At 36.3% G+C, this 17360-nt stretch overlaps 6 protein-coding genes across 7 annotated transcripts; all 6 read left to right on the forward strand.

The window, feature by feature from the left end:
• Positions 1-848: 848 nt before the first annotated feature.
• LOC100243547 (probable carboxylesterase 12) lies at positions 849-2064 on the forward strand. Its single transcript, XM_002285005.4, has one exon. The coding sequence runs from the start codon at positions 1039-1041 to the stop codon at positions 1942-1944; it is 906 nt and encodes a 301-aa protein (XP_002285041.1). The 5' UTR covers positions 849-1038; the 3' UTR covers positions 1945-2064.
• Positions 2065-2129: 65 nt separating this feature from the next.
• On the forward strand, positions 2130-3437 carry LOC100265871 (probable carboxylesterase 5). Its single transcript, XM_002285006.5, has one exon. The coding sequence runs from the start codon at positions 2327-2329 to the stop codon at positions 3266-3268; it is 942 nt and encodes a 313-aa protein (XP_002285042.1). The 5' UTR covers positions 2130-2326; the 3' UTR covers positions 3269-3437.
• A 1499-nt stretch (positions 3438-4936) lies between these two features.
• LOC100260659 (probable carboxylesterase 12) lies at positions 4937-6106 on the forward strand. Its single transcript, XM_002285009.4, has one exon. The coding sequence runs from the start codon at positions 5022-5024 to the stop codon at positions 5922-5924; it is 903 nt and encodes a 300-aa protein (XP_002285045.1). The 5' UTR covers positions 4937-5021; the 3' UTR covers positions 5925-6106.
• A 106-nt stretch (positions 6107-6212) lies between these two features.
• LOC100265900 (2-hydroxyisoflavanone dehydratase) lies at positions 6213-7521 on the forward strand. The gene has a single exon (XM_002281970.3). The coding sequence runs from the start codon at positions 6510-6512 to the stop codon at positions 7413-7415; it is 906 nt and encodes a 301-aa protein (XP_002282006.1). The 5' UTR covers positions 6213-6509; the 3' UTR covers positions 7416-7521.
• Positions 7522-7715: 194 nt separating this feature from the next.
• LOC100255589 (2-hydroxyisoflavanone dehydratase) lies at positions 7716-8902 on the forward strand. The gene has a single exon (XM_002285018.5). It carries the CDS (start codon positions 7818-7820, stop codon positions 8718-8720), a length of 903 nt encoding a protein of 300 aa, XP_002285054.1. The 5' UTR covers positions 7716-7817; the 3' UTR covers positions 8721-8902.
• A 676-nt stretch (positions 8903-9578) lies between these two features.
• LOC100250402 (probable carboxylesterase 7) lies at positions 9579-13454 on the forward strand. 2 transcript variants are annotated; one of them, XM_010649469.3, is made up of 3 exons: positions 9579-10220; positions 10283-10420; positions 12378-13454. In XM_010649469.3, exons 1-3 carry the CDS (start codon positions 10008-10010, stop codon positions 13278-13280), a joined length of 1254 nt encoding a protein of 417 aa, XP_010647771.1. In that variant the 5' UTR covers positions 9579-10007; the 3' UTR covers positions 13281-13454. The 2 variants fall into 2 exon arrangements, with proteins under 2 accessions (XP_010647771.1, XP_002285060.1); XM_002285024.4 differs by having other exon boundaries at positions 9865-10220; positions 10286-10420.
• Positions 13455-17360: the final 3906 nt, after the last annotated feature.

Here is a 17360-nt window from a genome sequence, read left to right on the forward strand (position 1 = left end):
TAAGTCCAAAAAATTATTTTTTATATTTAAATTTTCAAATAGACTTTGTTTGTGAAAATTATTTTTAAAAACATTTTTGGAGGAAGGTTCACTGGAATGTTCCTAAAAAACGCCTTAGGTTTTTCTTTTATATCTCAAGAAAAGAAAATAGATATGAAAAATATTTTAAAAAATAATTTTTTTTTTCGTTTAATTGTTTATAAGAGAGTTGAGGAAAAAAATTAAATCATTGAGGCTATATTTGGCTCCTAAAGTTTAAGAAAGATATGGAAAAAAAATGTAAAGTGTAATAAACTAGGGAGGAGGAGGAATTCTTTCTCATTTTTCTTTTATAAAAGTGAAGAAATTCTATTTTATTCCTTTTTTTTTTTAGAGTATTTTTTTTCCGTGAAAAAGACAAAAAGTATATAATTTATTTTTAAAATTTTAATTTTTTTTCTATTTTTCTTAAACTTCAGGAGCCAAATATAGACTCAATAATGCAAAATTTTCCCTCAACTTTCTTAGAAACATTTAAACTATAAAAAAGTATAAATTTTTGTATTTTTTTTATAAAAAAAAAAACCTAAAAAACTTTTTAAAGAAGATTTCCGAAAACCTTTCCCAAAAATGGTTTCTGAAATCAATTTTTACTTATTTTCAAAAACTTGAAAATCTAAATATAAAAAATAATTGTTTGTGCTTAAATATATAATTTCTAGATTCCACATGATGTGAGGTTAGACCGTTAAGAGGACTGAAATCCAAGAGAGCTGTCTCACTCTATGACGTTCTTTTCAAGTTCGTAGCATTTTCCTACCTCTTGTTTGGGCCCAAAATGTCAGGGAAGCCCCGTCCTATCACATTTTCCTACCTATCGTCTCCTTTATCTTTTTAGATACTTTTCCTTTTTTCTTTTTTCTTTTTCTATTTTTATTTTCTTTCCTCTGGGCAGCCAAGTTTGACGAACATAGCCCTTTTGCCTTTTGCTCTACCAATATATCCATAAATTTGGATGCTTGGTGTTTCAAGAGGCCACAGAGACAGTTGGGATCTGCCATGGATTCAAGCTGCAGCAGTGAAGTAGAGTTTGAATGTTTGCCCTTGTTCCGAGTCTTTAAAGATGGCGTTGTGGAGAGATTACGGGGCACAGAAACCGTGCCTCCTTCTGATGTCCCCCAGAACGGCGTCGTATCCAAGGACGTCGTGATTTCGCCTGAAACAGGTCTTTCCGCCCGTCTCTTCCTCCCGATGACTGCCACCCCCGACCGCAAACTCCCAATCCTCATCTACATCCACGGCGGTGGTTTCGTCATTGAATCCCCCTTCTCCCCGCTCTATCACCCCCACGTCGTTTCTCTCGCCTCGGCGGCCAACGTCATCGCCGTCTCCGTCCACTACCGGAGGCCCCCGGAGCACCCTATTCCCATTCCCCACGATGACACGTGGGACGCTTTTCAATGGGTCGCTGCTCACTCCAGTGGCCAAGGACCCGAACCCTGGCTCAACCACCACGCCAAATTCGATAGAGTCTTCTTCGCCGGCGACAGCGCCGGAGCTAACATCGCCCACAATATGGCGATACGAGCTGGAACTACCCAACCTCCTAATGTAAAGATTTATGGGATAGTTCTGGTTCATCCCTACTTTGGCAATAATGGGCCTGATAGATTATGGAACTACCTATGCCCATCTGGGGTTCACAACTTACTGTTTGACCCGGCGGTGGACACAAAGCTATCAATCTTGGGATGCGGAAAGGTGTTGATATTTGTGGCCGGAAAAGATGTGTTGAAAGATAGGGGTTTTTGTTACTATGAAGCGGTGAAGAAGAGTGGGTGGGGTGGAGCTGTGGAGATGGTGGAGAGTGAAGGAGAAGAACACGTCTTCCATCTCTTCAACCCTGACTGTGACAAGGCTAGGGCTTTGATACAAAAGTTTGCGTCTTTCATGAACCAGGACTAGATCCAAACCTTGGTTTGAGCTTTTGTTTTCTATCTGCAAACATGAAATAAGAAATGATGTTGTAGCTAACATTTGTTCTACTCCAAATCATTAATGCTTTAGATTGACCCTTTGTTGGTAGAATGGTGGTTAAGAGTGTGATTGTGTGAATAAAAAAAAAATGAAAGAAACTTTCCACCGACTCTGCGACTTCAGAGAATCAAACAACTCCTCTTTTTCCTCCTAACTGTAAAATTATTGGAAGATCGTCATCATATCTGCCAATCCAACTGCTTTTCCAAGTCCAACCTTACCTTCACTGGACCTTCCATCGTCTCCTATATAAAGACAAGAGTATTGTCACACTGTATCAAAAGTAGTCTCTTCCTAATACACCCGGAAAATGGAACACCTTCACAGCCTTCATGAGAAAGCAAAACTGGAGAAAAGCAATGGCCAACTATCCCATTTGTTCTTCCCCTTCTTTAAAATCTATCAAGATGGTCGCGTTGAAAGATTTATGCACACCGATCACGTCCCACCCTCCGACGACCCCCTTACTGGCGTTAGGTCCAAAGATGTAATCATCTCGCCCGAAACCGGCGTCTCAGCGCGTCTCTTCATCCCAAAATTACCCAACCCCAATTGCAAACTCCCCCTCCTCATCTACATCCACGGCGGAGGCTTCTCCATACAATCCGCTTTCAGTACGAGCTACAACCACTATGTCAAATCTCTGGTCGCGGAGGCCAACGTCATCGCCCTCTCCGTCGATTACCGTCTTGCGCCGGAGCACCCGATTCCGGCCTGCTACGACGATTCATGGGCTGCCGTTCAGTGGGCGGCGTCGCACGCTAATGGGGATGGACCTGACACGTGGCTGAACAACCACGCGGATTTTAGCCGGGTTTTTTTCGCCGGGGACAGTGCCGGAGGGAACATATCGAACACACTGGCATTCCGGGTCGGGTCAAGCGGACTACCGGGTGTGAAGGTTGTTGGTGTGGTGTTGGTGCACCCTTATTTTGGGGGTACGGGTGATGATCAGATGTGGCTGTACATGTGTCCGAACCATGGCGGGCTGGAGGATCCGAGGCTGAAACCGGGTGCAGAGGATCTCGCTAGATTAGGGTGTGAGAGGGTGTTGATGTTCGTGGCGGAGAAAGATCATCTGAGGCCCGTTGCTTGGGATTACTATGAGAAGTTGAAGAAAAGTGAGTGGAAAGGGACGGTGGAGATTGTTGAGAACCATGGGGAGGAGCACGTGTTCCATCTGATGAATCCCAAGTGTGAGAATGCCGCGGTTCTGATGAAAAAGATTGTTTCCTTCCTCAACCAAGAGTAGACTTTTCCACTGCTTTCGAGGGGGAATGTTTGGACGCAGGGTTAAATAAACAATAATTAAGAGTATGTCATGCGCTCTGTAAGGCTGCAAGCTGTATGCTTGTAAATTCCTAAATGTTGAAATAAATTCCTGAATAATAAAAATTGAAAATAAATGCATGTTCTTCCAAGTCTTTCATCAAAATTACCAAAATTTAAAATAAATAAAAAAATCTTCATTAACACGCAACGAATTTCTTCTTTTAGCCAACAAATATACATACATACAAGTACAACAATTTCTTCGGGCTGTTCTATAAACCCAAAATAAAAATTAACTTTAATCCTAAAATATATACAAATCTCTTTTACCTTACACATTTCTTTGAATTAAATAAGAAAAATATTTATGATGGTCATAAATTCATTGTCATTATTATGTTCAATAGTGTTTTTACAATCACTATTTATAATTAAAAAGTGTTTTTAATAAAAATAAAAAATCAGATATTTGATAAAATTTGTAAAAATTATTTATAGCATTTCTTAAAAAAAATATTTTATAAATTATTCAGTTAAAAACATTTATAAAAATAATATTTTTATAAAAAACTCTTTGAAAGAAAACATCATCAAACAGATTTGGAGTTCGTTTGATAATGATTTTAGGATGTATTTTCAAACTTTTTAATACTTAAAATTTTGTATTATTCAAGTATTAAAAATGCTATAAACGTTCCCTAAAATTACTACCAAACGCATTCTTATTTTTATTTTTAAATATGTTTCTAAAATTTTATTAAACATTAAAAAAAAAATATTTTCTATGTTAGAAGTGTTTTTAAAAAATATTATATAAGAGTGTGTTTGATAATGATTTTAAAAAATATTTATAATATTTATAACACTTAAATGATAAAAAATTTTAAGTATTAAAAATATTATCTAAATCACTATAAAACGAGTTTTAATTACATTGTTTTTTCCAAAAGCATTTCATAGGTAAACCTCCCATAAACAATTCTTTTAAAGAGAATATTTAAAAACATTTTGAATAAAAAGCATTCATTATTTATCAACCAATTCTCATATTCAAATTAAAAAATTTTACATTCAAAAATTAAAAATAATTTTCTTGCATTATGACTTTTAAGGAAAGAGTTTATTAATTTTTCTTTGTCCATCTTTTGAAGGACTCCCAAACAATTTTGATTATTTTTTTAATTGTCCACAACGACTATGTATTAAATAATTTTTCCATTTTAATAAAAAGCATGATTATTTTATTACAATATCAATATTCATAAATTTTAAAATATTTTTATTTATTTATAATTAAAACTATTTTTTAATAGGATTTAGTAAATTTAATTGGTATTATATAAATTAAATTTATAATTCTTTTATAGAATCAAAATAGAACATTTTTTTTAAATTAATTCAAATATATTTATCCAGATAAGGTTTTTTATTTTTTTTTTCAAAGTAATTTTAGAAATATTGCTTTTAATAATGATTATAAATATTATGTTTTTAACTTAAAAACAATATTTAAAAATAGGTTTTTTTAAAAAATAATAATTAAAAAAAATCGCAAAACATGCTAAAACTCTCCTCTCTTTTTTTTTTTTTTTGACAACTTTCAAATTTTTTTTTTTCGCTCTTTTAATAGTTGGTGGGGACTTTGTCCTAGATATTTTTCCTATTTTAGATCTCCCCGCTCCCTTCATTGATCGATTTCATTGTTCGCCATTCTTTCTTCACAGTCGCCGCTAATGGAATCCGATGATGCCAAAGTGGTGTTCGACTGCCGCTTCTTCCGAGTCTACAAAGACGGCCATGTCCAAAGGCACCGCCCCATCGAAAAAATTCCTCCGGCCGACGACCTGCACAGCGGACTTCGAGCCAAAGACGTCGTCGTTTCGCCCGAAACCGGCGTCTCAGTCCGACTGCTCCTTCCCAAAATCAAGGACCCAGATCAAAAGCTTCCTCTCCTCTTCTACATCCATGGCGGTGGCTTCTCCTTCGAGTCCGCTTTCTCTCCTCGCTTCGACGCCTACCTCAAGTCCCTAGTATCACAAGCCAACGTCATTGGTGTCTCAGTAGAGTATAGGCTTGCGCCGGAGCACCCAATCCCTGCTTGTTATGACGATTCGTGGGCAGCGCTCCAGTGGGTCGCGTCCCACGCCAATGGAAATGGTCCGGAACCGTGGCTGAACAGCTACGCTAATCTGAGTCGGGTTTTCATCGCCGGAGACAGCGCCGGAGCGAACATTTCACATACATTAATGGTTCGGGTCGGGTCTCTCGGATTAGCGGGTGCGAACGTGGTTGGGATGGTTTTGGTGCACCCGTATTTTGGAGGCACGACTGATGACGGGGTGTGGCTCTACATGTGTCCAAACAACGGTGGGTTGGAGGATCCTAGACTTAGACCAACTGCAGAGGATATGGCGATGCTAGGATGTGGGAGGGTGTTGGTGTTCTTGGCTGAGAATGATCATTTGAGGGACGTAGGATGGAATTACTGTGAGGAGTTGAAGAAGAGCGGGTGGGAAGGGATGGTGGAGACTGTGGAAAATCACGGGGAGAGACACGTGTTCCATCTGATGAATCCCAGGTGTGAGAACGCTGCGACTCTAATGGGAAAAATCGTTTCCTTCCTCAACCAAGAGTAGACCTTCCCTCTTCCTTTTTTTGTGTGAGGGTGTGTTTGGATGCAGGGTTGAATAAGCAACGATCAAGAATAGGTCAGAGCTTTCTGGGTTTTGATGCCTATTATTAATTTGTGATCCAGACTCTATATTTTAATGTTTGTGAAGTTAGGTGTCTTCAATGGAATTTTCAGAAGATTCAATTATTTAATAGAAGAGTATCTAATCTTTAATGCATCAAAGGACTAAATAATTAATATCATATCAATCATTAATTCTTTTATGGTGGAAGCCAGGTCACGCTCTTGGCCAACATTTAATATTTTAAGCTTCATATGGCCTTAAGAGCCTTAAGTAACATGAACTTATACTTTAGTCACAAGATACAAGATTACTATAAATTTAATTTTATTTGATCATTAATAGATTTACTATAAATCATTTGGGTTGTGACAAGTGACCAAACATTTAGCAGAAAATTTGGTGGGACGGATGGATAAACCCGTCACCTGATCTTTATGACTTTGTCTTTAACAATTATACTGTGAAGAAAAAGTAGCAGGGTGTTTATAACTCTGGAAACAAAGCTTTCGAGAAGCAGCCAAGCCAATGGGGTCCAGCCATAGTGAAGTAGCTCATGAGTTCAGGTTCTTCCGGGCCTACAGAGATGGCCGGGTGGAGATCTTGAGATCCCAAGAAGAGAAAATTCCTCCGTTCGACGACCCCCAAACTGGGGTACGGTCCAAAGACGTGGTCATCTCGTCCGAAACAGGACTATCTGCCCGAATCTTCTTACCCGATACAGCCCATCCGATCGAGAAACTGCCGCTTCTGTTCTACATCCACGGCGGAGGCTTCTGTATGCGATCTGCCTTCGGTATCGACTATCACAACTACGTCTCCACTCTGGTTTCCCAAGGAAATGCCATCGCTGTTTCTGTGGAATACGGGTTGTTTCCGGATCATCCGATACCCGCCTGCTACGAGGACTGTTGGGAAGCGCTCCAATGGGTCGCATCCCACGCTAAGGGAGGTGGCCGCGAGCCCTGGTTGATCAATCATGCCGACTTTGACCGGATTTTTATCGTCGGAGACAGTGCCGGAGGTAATATATCTCATACAATGGCGGTTCGGGTCGGGACGATTGGGTTGGCGGGTGTGAGGGTTGTTGGAGTGGTGATGGTTCATCCATTTTTTGGAGGAACGATTGATGATGAGATGTGGATGTACATGTGTCCGACAAACGGTGGGTTGGAGGATCCAAGGATGAAACCGGCTGCAGAGGATCTAGCTAGGCTAGGGTGTGAGCGGATGTTGTTGTTCGTGGCTGAGAAGGACCATCTGAGGGACGTAGGATGGAGATACTACGAGGAATTAAAGAAGAGTGAGTGGATAGGGACAGTCGAGATTGTGGAGAATCATGGGGAGGAGCATTGCTTTCACCGCCGTGACCTTACTTATGAGAAGGCTGTGGCTTTGATCCATCGCATCGTTTCATTCATTAAGCAGTCGTAGCTTTTCTTAGTACATTATTGCATAAATGTTCTTAATCTGTAGAAGATAATTAGAGATTGAATATTAAAAATTATTATCTTATATATTAAATAATTTTATTAATTTACTCAAACCCTATATGGAACAAGGATCTACCTAATCTTCCCCACCGTCCAGGAATTTTTATGTAATTCATGTGGAAAATCTTGGGAGTTACGACTTGTGGGGTGTGATTGGGATATCCAAATTGGATTATATAATATAAAAATACCACATATTGTTTGGTGAGATGTAACTTCCTCTCCAAGGTCAATTTAGGATCAAGAAAATTAGTTGGAAACTGTCCTTCAGTCTTCTCCCTCTATAAAAAAAACCCAATTTGCCTTCACCAGCCTCACACCCAGAACTTCTTCGCTGAGGCCAATGGAGTCCGACAGTGAAGTATCCCATGAATTCCGCTTCTTCAGAGTCTACAAAGATGGTCGCGTACACCTTTTTATGCCACCAGCCGAAAAATTCCCACCCTCCGACGACCCAACAACTGGGGTGCGATCCAAGGACGTCCACATCTCCCCTGATACAGGTGTTTCAGCCCGAATATTTCTACCCAAAACCCCAAGCCCGACCCAAAAGCTCCCTTTACTCTTCTATGTACACGGTGGAGGCTTTTCTATGCTTTCTGCCTTCGCTCGCCCCTATATTGACTGCCTCAACTCCATCGTCTCTGAAGCTAACATCATCGCCGTCTCCGTCGAATACGGTTTGTTCCCCGATCGTCCCATACCCGCTTGCTACGAGGACTCTTGGGCAGCTCTCCAGTGGGTGGCGTCCCATGCTAGTGGAGACGGCCCTGAACCATGGCTGAACGACTATGCTGATTTCAACCGGGTCTTCATAGCCGGCGACAGTGCCGGAGGAAACATATCACATACGCTAGCGGTTCGGGTCGGGTCCATTGGGTTAACTGGCGTGAGGGTGGTCGGGGTGGTGTTGGTGCATCCCTACTTTGGAGGTACAGATGATGATAAAATGTGGCTGTACATGTGCCCTACCAATGGTGGGTTGGAAGATCCTAGGATGAAGCCGGCTGCAGAGGACCTGGCCAGGCTAGGGTGTGAAAAGGTGTTGGTGTTTGTGGCAGAGAAGGATCATCTGAGGGAAGTAGGGTGGAATTACTACGAGGAGTTGAAGAAAAGCGGGTGGAAAGGGACAGTGGAGATTGTGGAGAACCATGGGGAGGAGCACTGTTTCCATCTCCATGACCTCAGTTACGAGAAGTCTGTGGATCTCATCAAACAGATCGCTTCCTTCATCAACAGAGAGTAGGCCCATTACAATAAACAAATAAGATGGACTTGACTGAAATATGCCATCTGCAGTTTGTAGTATTTTCGCTATTGGTCTATTGAGTCCAATAAACCTTTTTTTTTCCTAATTGGTGAGAGAATGTGTTAGTATAAGGAATATTTAAGTGGGAAATGGTGAAGTTAATTACGCATTTACCCTCATATTTTAAGTTTTACATATTATTATCAAACAAATTTCATTACATATGAATTAGTTGCTTAATAAAATAATTTATATATATATATATACTTAATAAAAGATTATTTGATTATTTCCAAAGTAACACATCTTAAAGAAATTTTGAAGTTCATTGGTATTAAAAATAATTTCAATTTATTTATTTACAAAAAATATTTCAATTTATTTATTATAAATGATTTGATTTATTTATTTTCAAGAAAGTTATTATTACAAAAATTCATTCAATGCAATTTCATTAAAAAAATCAATTTGATTTTATTTACAAGAAAATTGATTTTTGTCACCTTTGTTTAAAAAATGATTTCACGATTTTTATTAAAAAATATTTTCACAATTTTATCCACAAAAAAAAATGAATTTTGAGTTTTTTGAACAAATTTAATTTAAAAAAAAAAAAAAAAAGATCCCAATTCAATTTTTATTTAACAAAAGAGATTTTGACTCATTATTTTAATTATTTTTCTTTAGAAGAAATGACTTTTTACAATTTTATTTATAAAGAAAATGCTCCAACTTGGTTTTATTAGTAAAAATGATTTTTTTTTTATGAAAATAATTTTTTTTTACAAATGTATTAATTCATTTTTATTAGAAAAAATTTATTAAAGAGAGTCATTCGTCCTCCTCCCTCGAGCAGTCGCTTCCTCTGCATATAATACCACAATTTGCGATGCGTTTCATGCGATCCAGAGACTTCTCAGAACCGAGCCCGACGACGGAGATTGTAGAGAACCGTCGGGAGAAGCCCCATGGTTCCTTAGAACAATTTTCAATGCCCATAAAAGGGAACAAAGAAACACCATAGAGGACATCACAGGCAAATCGAGCGTGGTATACATATATATATTTAATTGAAAAAATTAAAACTAATGACTTTTCACCATGCCAATCATTGATTTGTAAACCCTACTCTACAACAACCCGACTTTCAGACGGGTTTGGGGGTTTTTATGCATAGGAAAATATATATTTGAACGGTTCGCAACGCAATACAAGAGAATTTTACAGTCTGAAATTTTGAATTTCTCTTTCCTCTCAACTTCTCAGTGCTCGCCCTTGGCTTCAATGGCGATTTCAGCCCCCAGGTGTTGGTTCTCTTCGGTCTTCTCCTCGTATCGCTATCCCACTCCCTTCCCATGCCAACCCCCTATCTTACGCAGATCCATTTCTACAGTGACTCCCACTGCAATCAATCACAGATCCCATTGTATGGTCGCACCGAATGCAATCAATTACAGAAAGATCTCTCCAATCCCACCTAACAAAATTAACAAACAGGTGAAACCCTAATTCTCTCTCTCTCTCTCTCTGTTCTTCCTCTTCTGATATCTATTTCTCAGCAGAAGAGTGCTGGTGGATTAAGAGAAGAAAAGAGCTACGCATTTCGCGATAGAAAGTGTTGGAAGAGGGACTTGAGAGTATCTCAATCAACAGCATTCAGATCCTTTTCCACTCAGTCGCAGGAAGACGACGAAGAGGTATGTTCACTTCATTCATCAATGACCCGATCCGTTCCAAACGGGTGTGATCGGGTTGGGTTCGTCCGAATCATATCCGTATAGTTTCTTAAAACGAGACTAAAATTTCGAATGTAAAATAGGATGAATAATATTTTATTTTTCTTATATCCTATAAAAAAAATTAAAACAATTTCTCTGGCATGATTGAATACTTGAACATATTTTGAACACCATTTTAACTTGGTTTATAAATATAGTATTCTATTTTTTTACCCTACTGTAGTGGCTTTTGTAACTCCATATAGCAGTTTATGATAGAATAAGACTTAGAGAAGGATATGGTAAACTTTGCGTCTATGATAGAAAAATGGCTTGTTTGAATATGTAGTTTGTGTGCTTGCTTCTCGTGCTCTCGAGCGATGTAATGTTGGAAAAGTAGGAGAATATTAGGTTAATCTAAGAAGGCTTAGTCTTAAGTACGATGGCAAATTTGGGATTTCATCTTTCGGTAGGGAGGCAAGGCAAATATTTCTTTGGAATTGAGTGGTATAATGTTTGATAGTGGCAAATTTGGGATTTCATCTTTCGGTAGGGAGGCAAGGCAAATATTTCTTTGGAATTGAGTGGTATAATGTTTGATAGAGATCGTTACTAAGATTGTGTTTTTGCAATAATTCTAAGAAACATTTTTAATATCTTTAATACTCAAAATATAAAATTTTTATAAGTGTTAAAAAGACTAAAAACATTTCTTAAAATCATTATTAAACGTATTTTAATAATCAATTTTTATAATATTTTTAGAAATTATTTTTAATTTTAAAAATATATTTTTAAATAAAAATAAAATCGATAAACACTTCAAATTTAAAAAGCATTTTTAAAAAGAAAATCAAATATTTAATAAAATTTTAAAGACACTTTAAAAAAAGTTAAAAAATGTCTAAAAAATATTTTTTTTAAGAAAAACATTTTTATTAAAAATGGCAAATGGGATTATGGGACTGCAAGCTCTTCTTAGAGGTAGTTAGTAAATGATAAAAATAATTTGGGGCGAAAGGTGCTGGTTGTAGCCTCTATAATTACTCTCATGGTCCAAATATTAGCCAAACGATCCCTTAAAATGACCTTACATTCACCCTACTTAATAGGGTTTGGTGCACATGCGATAGTGAGGGTTTTCTAATATGACAAAATTCCGAATCATCAACTGGTTGATTCTTGGTTGTCTGGGACACCTTTCCTCTACTAGAATTTGTGCTAGGGATTGTACCACTTTAAGGGCCCCAAACAACAAAAGCAGACACTTCGCTTGTTGGACTGTCCAATATTATGCTCCGTCTCCCTCTTTCAACCCATATGATTGAGAGTCCATCATTCAAGGATGCCATTGATATACATAGTTAGAACATATTCATCGAGTCCATTTCATCCCAAGAAAGTTTTGGATCATCTTTTAGTGATACTAATTCAACAAGTGATTGAGTTTGTCTTTTCCCTTAAGAAATATTCTTATGTGTGATTATTGAGAATATACTATAGAAAGAATGAGGACCAAAAGTTTTGATGGTCCAATCTAATTAGAGCAGAAATCATCCCTTTGAAAAACACTTTTGGAGTGATCCCAAATTATTCCCATGTGAATGTTTCCATAGGGTCGCTATCATAGTTGTCTGAGTAGTGGGAGATGCACGACCCCTCTCACCGACTCCCTACCCTACAGTTTAAAAATCCGTCCTGATTTATAATTTTAGAACGTGGATTCATTCAACTTTTATTGGTGATGTGAATTAATCTGAAGTGGCCCCTAATTTTTATGTCACGACGGGCGGCACCCTTCACTTTATCACATGACGACTCATGTCTGTCTCTAATTTTCCAAACCGTATGACCTGTGTGTCATTATAGAAACTTTCATTCTCACCACTCACTCTCCTCATTCTTTTCCTTCTTTCTTTCTTCACCGTCTCCCCAGATGGAGTCCGGCAATGCCGACGTTGCCTATGACTGCCGCTTCTTCCGAGTTTACAAAGATGGTCGTGTTCACAAGTATCACCCCACTGATAAAATCCCCTCCTCCGACCACCCTCAAACTGGTGTTCGCTCTAAGGATGTCGTCGTTTCCTCCGAAACCGGGGTCTCAGTCCGGTTGTTCCTCCCCAAAATCGACGACCCAGATAAAAAGCTCCCTCTCCTGTTCTACATCCATGGTGGCGGCTTCTCCTTCTTGTCTGCCTTCTCTCCTTCCTACGACAGCTATCTCAAGTCCCTGGTGGCCGAAGCCAACGTCATTGGCGTCTCAGTCGAGTACAGACTGGCGCCAGAGAACCCGATCCCAGCTTGTTACGACGATTCGTGGGCGGCGCTCCAGTGGGTAGCGTCCCACGCTGATGGGAATGGTCCTGAGCCGTGGTTGAACAGCCACTCGGATATGAACCGGGTTTTCATCGCCGGAGACAGTGCCGGCGGGAACATTGCACACACGTTAGCGGTTCGGGTCGGTTCGATCGGGTTGCCGGGTGCAAAGGTGGTGGGAGTGGTTTTGGTTCACCCTTACTTTGGAGGGACAGTTGATGATGAGATGTGGCTGTACATGTGTCCAACCAACAGTGGGTTGGAAGACCCTAGACTGAAACCGGCTGCAGAGGATCTGGCTAGATTAAGGTGTGAGAGGGTGCTGATTTTCGTGGCGGAGAAGGATCATTTAAGAGAAATAGGATGGAGATACTATGAGGATTTGAAGAAGAGTGGATGGAAAGGGACGGTGGAGATTGTGGAGAATCACGGAGAGGAGCATGGATTCCATTTGGACAACCTCACAGGTGATCAGACCGTCGATCTTATCGCTAGGTTCGAGTCTTTCATCAATAAAGATTAGTTGGCCGGAGCTGAATGTGGCTAGTAGCATGGATTTTCCTGATTTATTCCTGTTAACTTCAATGATCTTAGCAAATAATTGATCTTAACATATATACTATGCTTATCTTATTATGTTGTATCAGGACTCAAGAGTTTAATTTTTTAATTGGAAATGCCTTCATATTGATCCTTACTAGACGATGTTTTTTTTTTGACTTTTTAGTGAAAACAATTTGTTTTTAGAATTTAGGTTGTTTGTTTTTCTATTTTTTTCATGATTTATTATAAATTTTTTATTAAATAGAAAAAATCAAAATACATAATTTTTTTTAAATATAAAAAAATAATATATTATTTTTTCTTTACTTTTTAATACTTAATATAAATAAAATATTATAAAAACAAATAACCTAATATTTAATACTATTAAGTATTAAGGTACTATTTAGAATTAAGTAAAAAAATAAACACTATATAATTCTGAAATTCTGAACCATTTCAACCAAGCTCTCCCATGGTTTTTGCAATTTTTAAATTGATTTTTTCTTTAGAAAAAAACCTCAACCTATCTTGGAGAGGTTAACAAAGATCTAGCACTTTAACCCAAAGTTTATGTAAATTAGTAATTTAATTATTTAAAAGATGGACTATTTAAATATAATTGGATTTTAATTTTAGATTGGGTTTAAGTTATTGGAAAAAATTTTATGGGCCGAGCAAATTAATTTAGATCTTTATATTTAAACAATTAGACTTGAGTGTTAATATATAATTGAATTTAAAAAATATAAATAAAAAAAAGTAGAACAATGTTTTTCCATTAAAAACCCTAGATATGAATGTTCTATTATTAACTCTTTTGTGCAAGTGGTATCAAAGTCTAATCGAAGTATGTCGGCAAAGATGCTAGTCCCAAAGGGTAGACTTGGTCCTACATCTCTGGAATGAATAGGGAAGAGTCATGTATGGAGAGTTTTCATAAGACCCTATTGAGATTTTTTCTTATGAAAAAACAAAATCAAGGTCAATTGATGGGCTGTGTATGTACCATTGTAGCCCTTAATCGCCCTAGAATTTCATAGGATATGGGGGCTTTCCAACCTTAACGTGAGGGTTTGTTTGGTTCTTAACGGCAAAAATGGAAATATCTATGAATCACTGTTTTTGGACGGCTGGAGCGGATTAATTTTGTTACTGGGCTTCTGGTCCGGATTGTGCAAAAACTGGGCAGTCAAATTTGCAATAGTTTCAAAATTGGGCCGGTTTTCAAAAAAAAAAAAAAAAATCGGTTGTATTTACGAAACGTCAGCATGTACGTCAGTTTTTCTGACCACAAACAGTGCATTGATTATTTAGGTACACGTCATATCAATTGCTTTAGTGTTACATCCACATCAGTGTCACTACTTCATTTTCCTTTTCTTTTAGGAAAATTATACGGTACCACTTCGGTAACTACCGAAAAAATATTCTTGGCCATTGGATGTTGGTGGTTCAATCCGAACCGTCCAACTGGGTTATGTATTTTTTTTAAAAAAAAAAAAGAAATAAGCTACAGGTTGTCGGTAAACTTGTGATAAGAGTGCTGTTTTTCTCTGAAACTAGTATGGCCTCTTCCCTATGGTTTTGTGTGCTGTTCTTGGATAATGTTGAGGCGTTTTGGTGATTTTTTGTTTGTTTGTTCTTTTTTGTTGATGGGTATTTTCTCTTTTTTCCTCGAGTGTGGGTTTTGGGTGAGTTGATCTGGATCTGTGTACTTTGTAGCTGCATGTTCTTGCTGTTTTAGGGGTTTTGCGGGCTGGGTTTTCTTGGGAAACCTCTGATGTGGGAAAATGAGGGAAGGAAACACATTGTGGAAAAAAAATATGGGATGCTTGCAGAGATGGGAGTTTGATCTGGTTTTGCTGGTGGTGTGGGGGTTTTAACAAGTTGGGATTGTGGGGAAATTCCCAGGCCAGTAAAAAAATAAAAAACAATCTCTTTCTTTTTTTCATTCTTTCCATCAACTACTACAGAAAATATTCAAATACGATTCTTTTATTTTTTTTAATTACACACATTTTTTTTCTTTGACTTCTATAATTTTTTTCTTTATACAAATAAATTTCAAAATAATCAACACTTAATATATAGAATTTATTAATTTTTAAAAAATAATTTGAAATACAAAATCGGTGCAATTAATATTAGAAAGTCATGAAACTTAAAATTGTTAAAATTGATATTAAAAAGTCGCATACCAAATTCATCCTGAATAAATTTATTCATTCATTTTTACACATAACTATATTTTAAATAAAAAAATTATTGGGAATTTAATATATTGGATTTATTAATAATTCTAATTATTTATAAAATAATTTGAAACTCAAATATTAGATAAATTTATTTTTAAAAAAATTAGAAATTTTTATCTAAAAAGTAGAAAATCTTGCACAAAAAGTATAAAAGTTTTGTACCCCTTCTCACAAAGTTTGCATCATATCTCACAATGTTCATAGTTCATCTCACAAAGTTCATACTCTCTTTTACAAAGTTTATACCATCTCTTACAAAGTTCGTACCCTATATCACAAAGTTTGTACTCCTTTTCACAAAGTTTGTATCAATTCTCGTAAAGTTTGTATTCTCTCTCACAAAGTTTGTATCATATCACAAAGTTCGTACTCTCACTCACAAAGTTTGTACTATATCTTACAAAGTTCGTACCACATTTCAAAAAGTTCATACCATCTCTCACAAAGTTTGTACCCCATCTCAAAAAGTTCATACTCTCTCTCACAAAGTTTGTATTATCACTCACAAAGTTCGTACCATCTCACAAAATTCATACCCCATATCACAAAGTTTGTACCCCATCTCACAAAGTTTGTATCCTCTCTCTCAAGTAGTCTGTACAATCTATCACAAAATTTGTACCATCTCTCACAAAATTCATACATCATCTCACAAAGTTCGTACACCCTCTCACAAAGTTCGTATACTCTCTCATAAAGTTCATACCACATCTCACAAAGTTCGTACCATATCTCATAAAGTTCGTACCATCTCTTACAAAGTTTGTATTATCTCTCACAAAGTTCATATCATTTCTCACAAAATCTATACCCTATCTCACAAAGTTCGTACCCCATCTCACATTGTTCGTACCATCTCTCACAATTTTCATACCCCTCTCACATTGTTTTCCTTCTTCAAGATATATAAAACTTCATCTTCAAATTATATCTACGAATACACAAAATAATAATATAAAAATATTAATGACAATTTCATAACAAATGACTAAATGGTCTCAATTTGATTAATAATAACTCATAAAAAAATTCAAAAATCTAAATGTTATAAATCATTATATATTTAAATGTCATTTAAACCTACAACAATTATATTTAAATGAAAAAAATATATATATCAAATGTTACCTTTTAACACTTATAATCACTTAACATCCTTCATATAATGTCTTCTTCAAGACATGTAAAACTTCATCTTCAAATTTAATCTATGAATACACAAAAAAATGATATAAAAATATTAATAACAATTTGATAACAAAATTTAATAATAAACTCATAAAAAATTCTAAATTTTAAATTTTATAAATCATTACATATTCGTTATTTAACATCACATTTCTACCTACAAAATGTATATTTAAATAAAAAAAATATCAAATATTACCTTTAATACTTGTAATCACTTGAAATCCTTCATTTTCTTTATATAATACAAATTTTAAATTTTCTCCCTTAAAGAGTTTCAAACTTGATCTTTAAATTTGATTTATCAAAACACATATTACATATTTTGTAATATGATAGTTGAAACTATTTAATTTTCATATTAAATTAGTATCTTTTTGTATATATGAATAATGAGAGCATAAGGATAGTTGGTAGGATTTTCTTTTTTTAGATACAGTATTAAATAACAAATTATAATTTATATTTAATAATAAATTATAAAAAAAATTATAATATTTAGATGTGTATAAAATGCATATGATTATTTCTCATCAATAGGTCATTTTCACCGATTTGATAAGTTTTTATAAACTTTTTAATAACATGTGCTTTATACATGTCATTTTATTATT

The sequence above is a fragment of the Vitis vinifera genome, chromosome 3 (assembly GCF_030704535.1).
Source record: "Vitis vinifera cultivar Pinot Noir 40024 chromosome 3, ASM3070453v1".
NCBI classification, from domain to species: Eukaryota; Viridiplantae; Streptophyta; class Magnoliopsida; order Vitales; family Vitaceae; genus Vitis; species Vitis vinifera.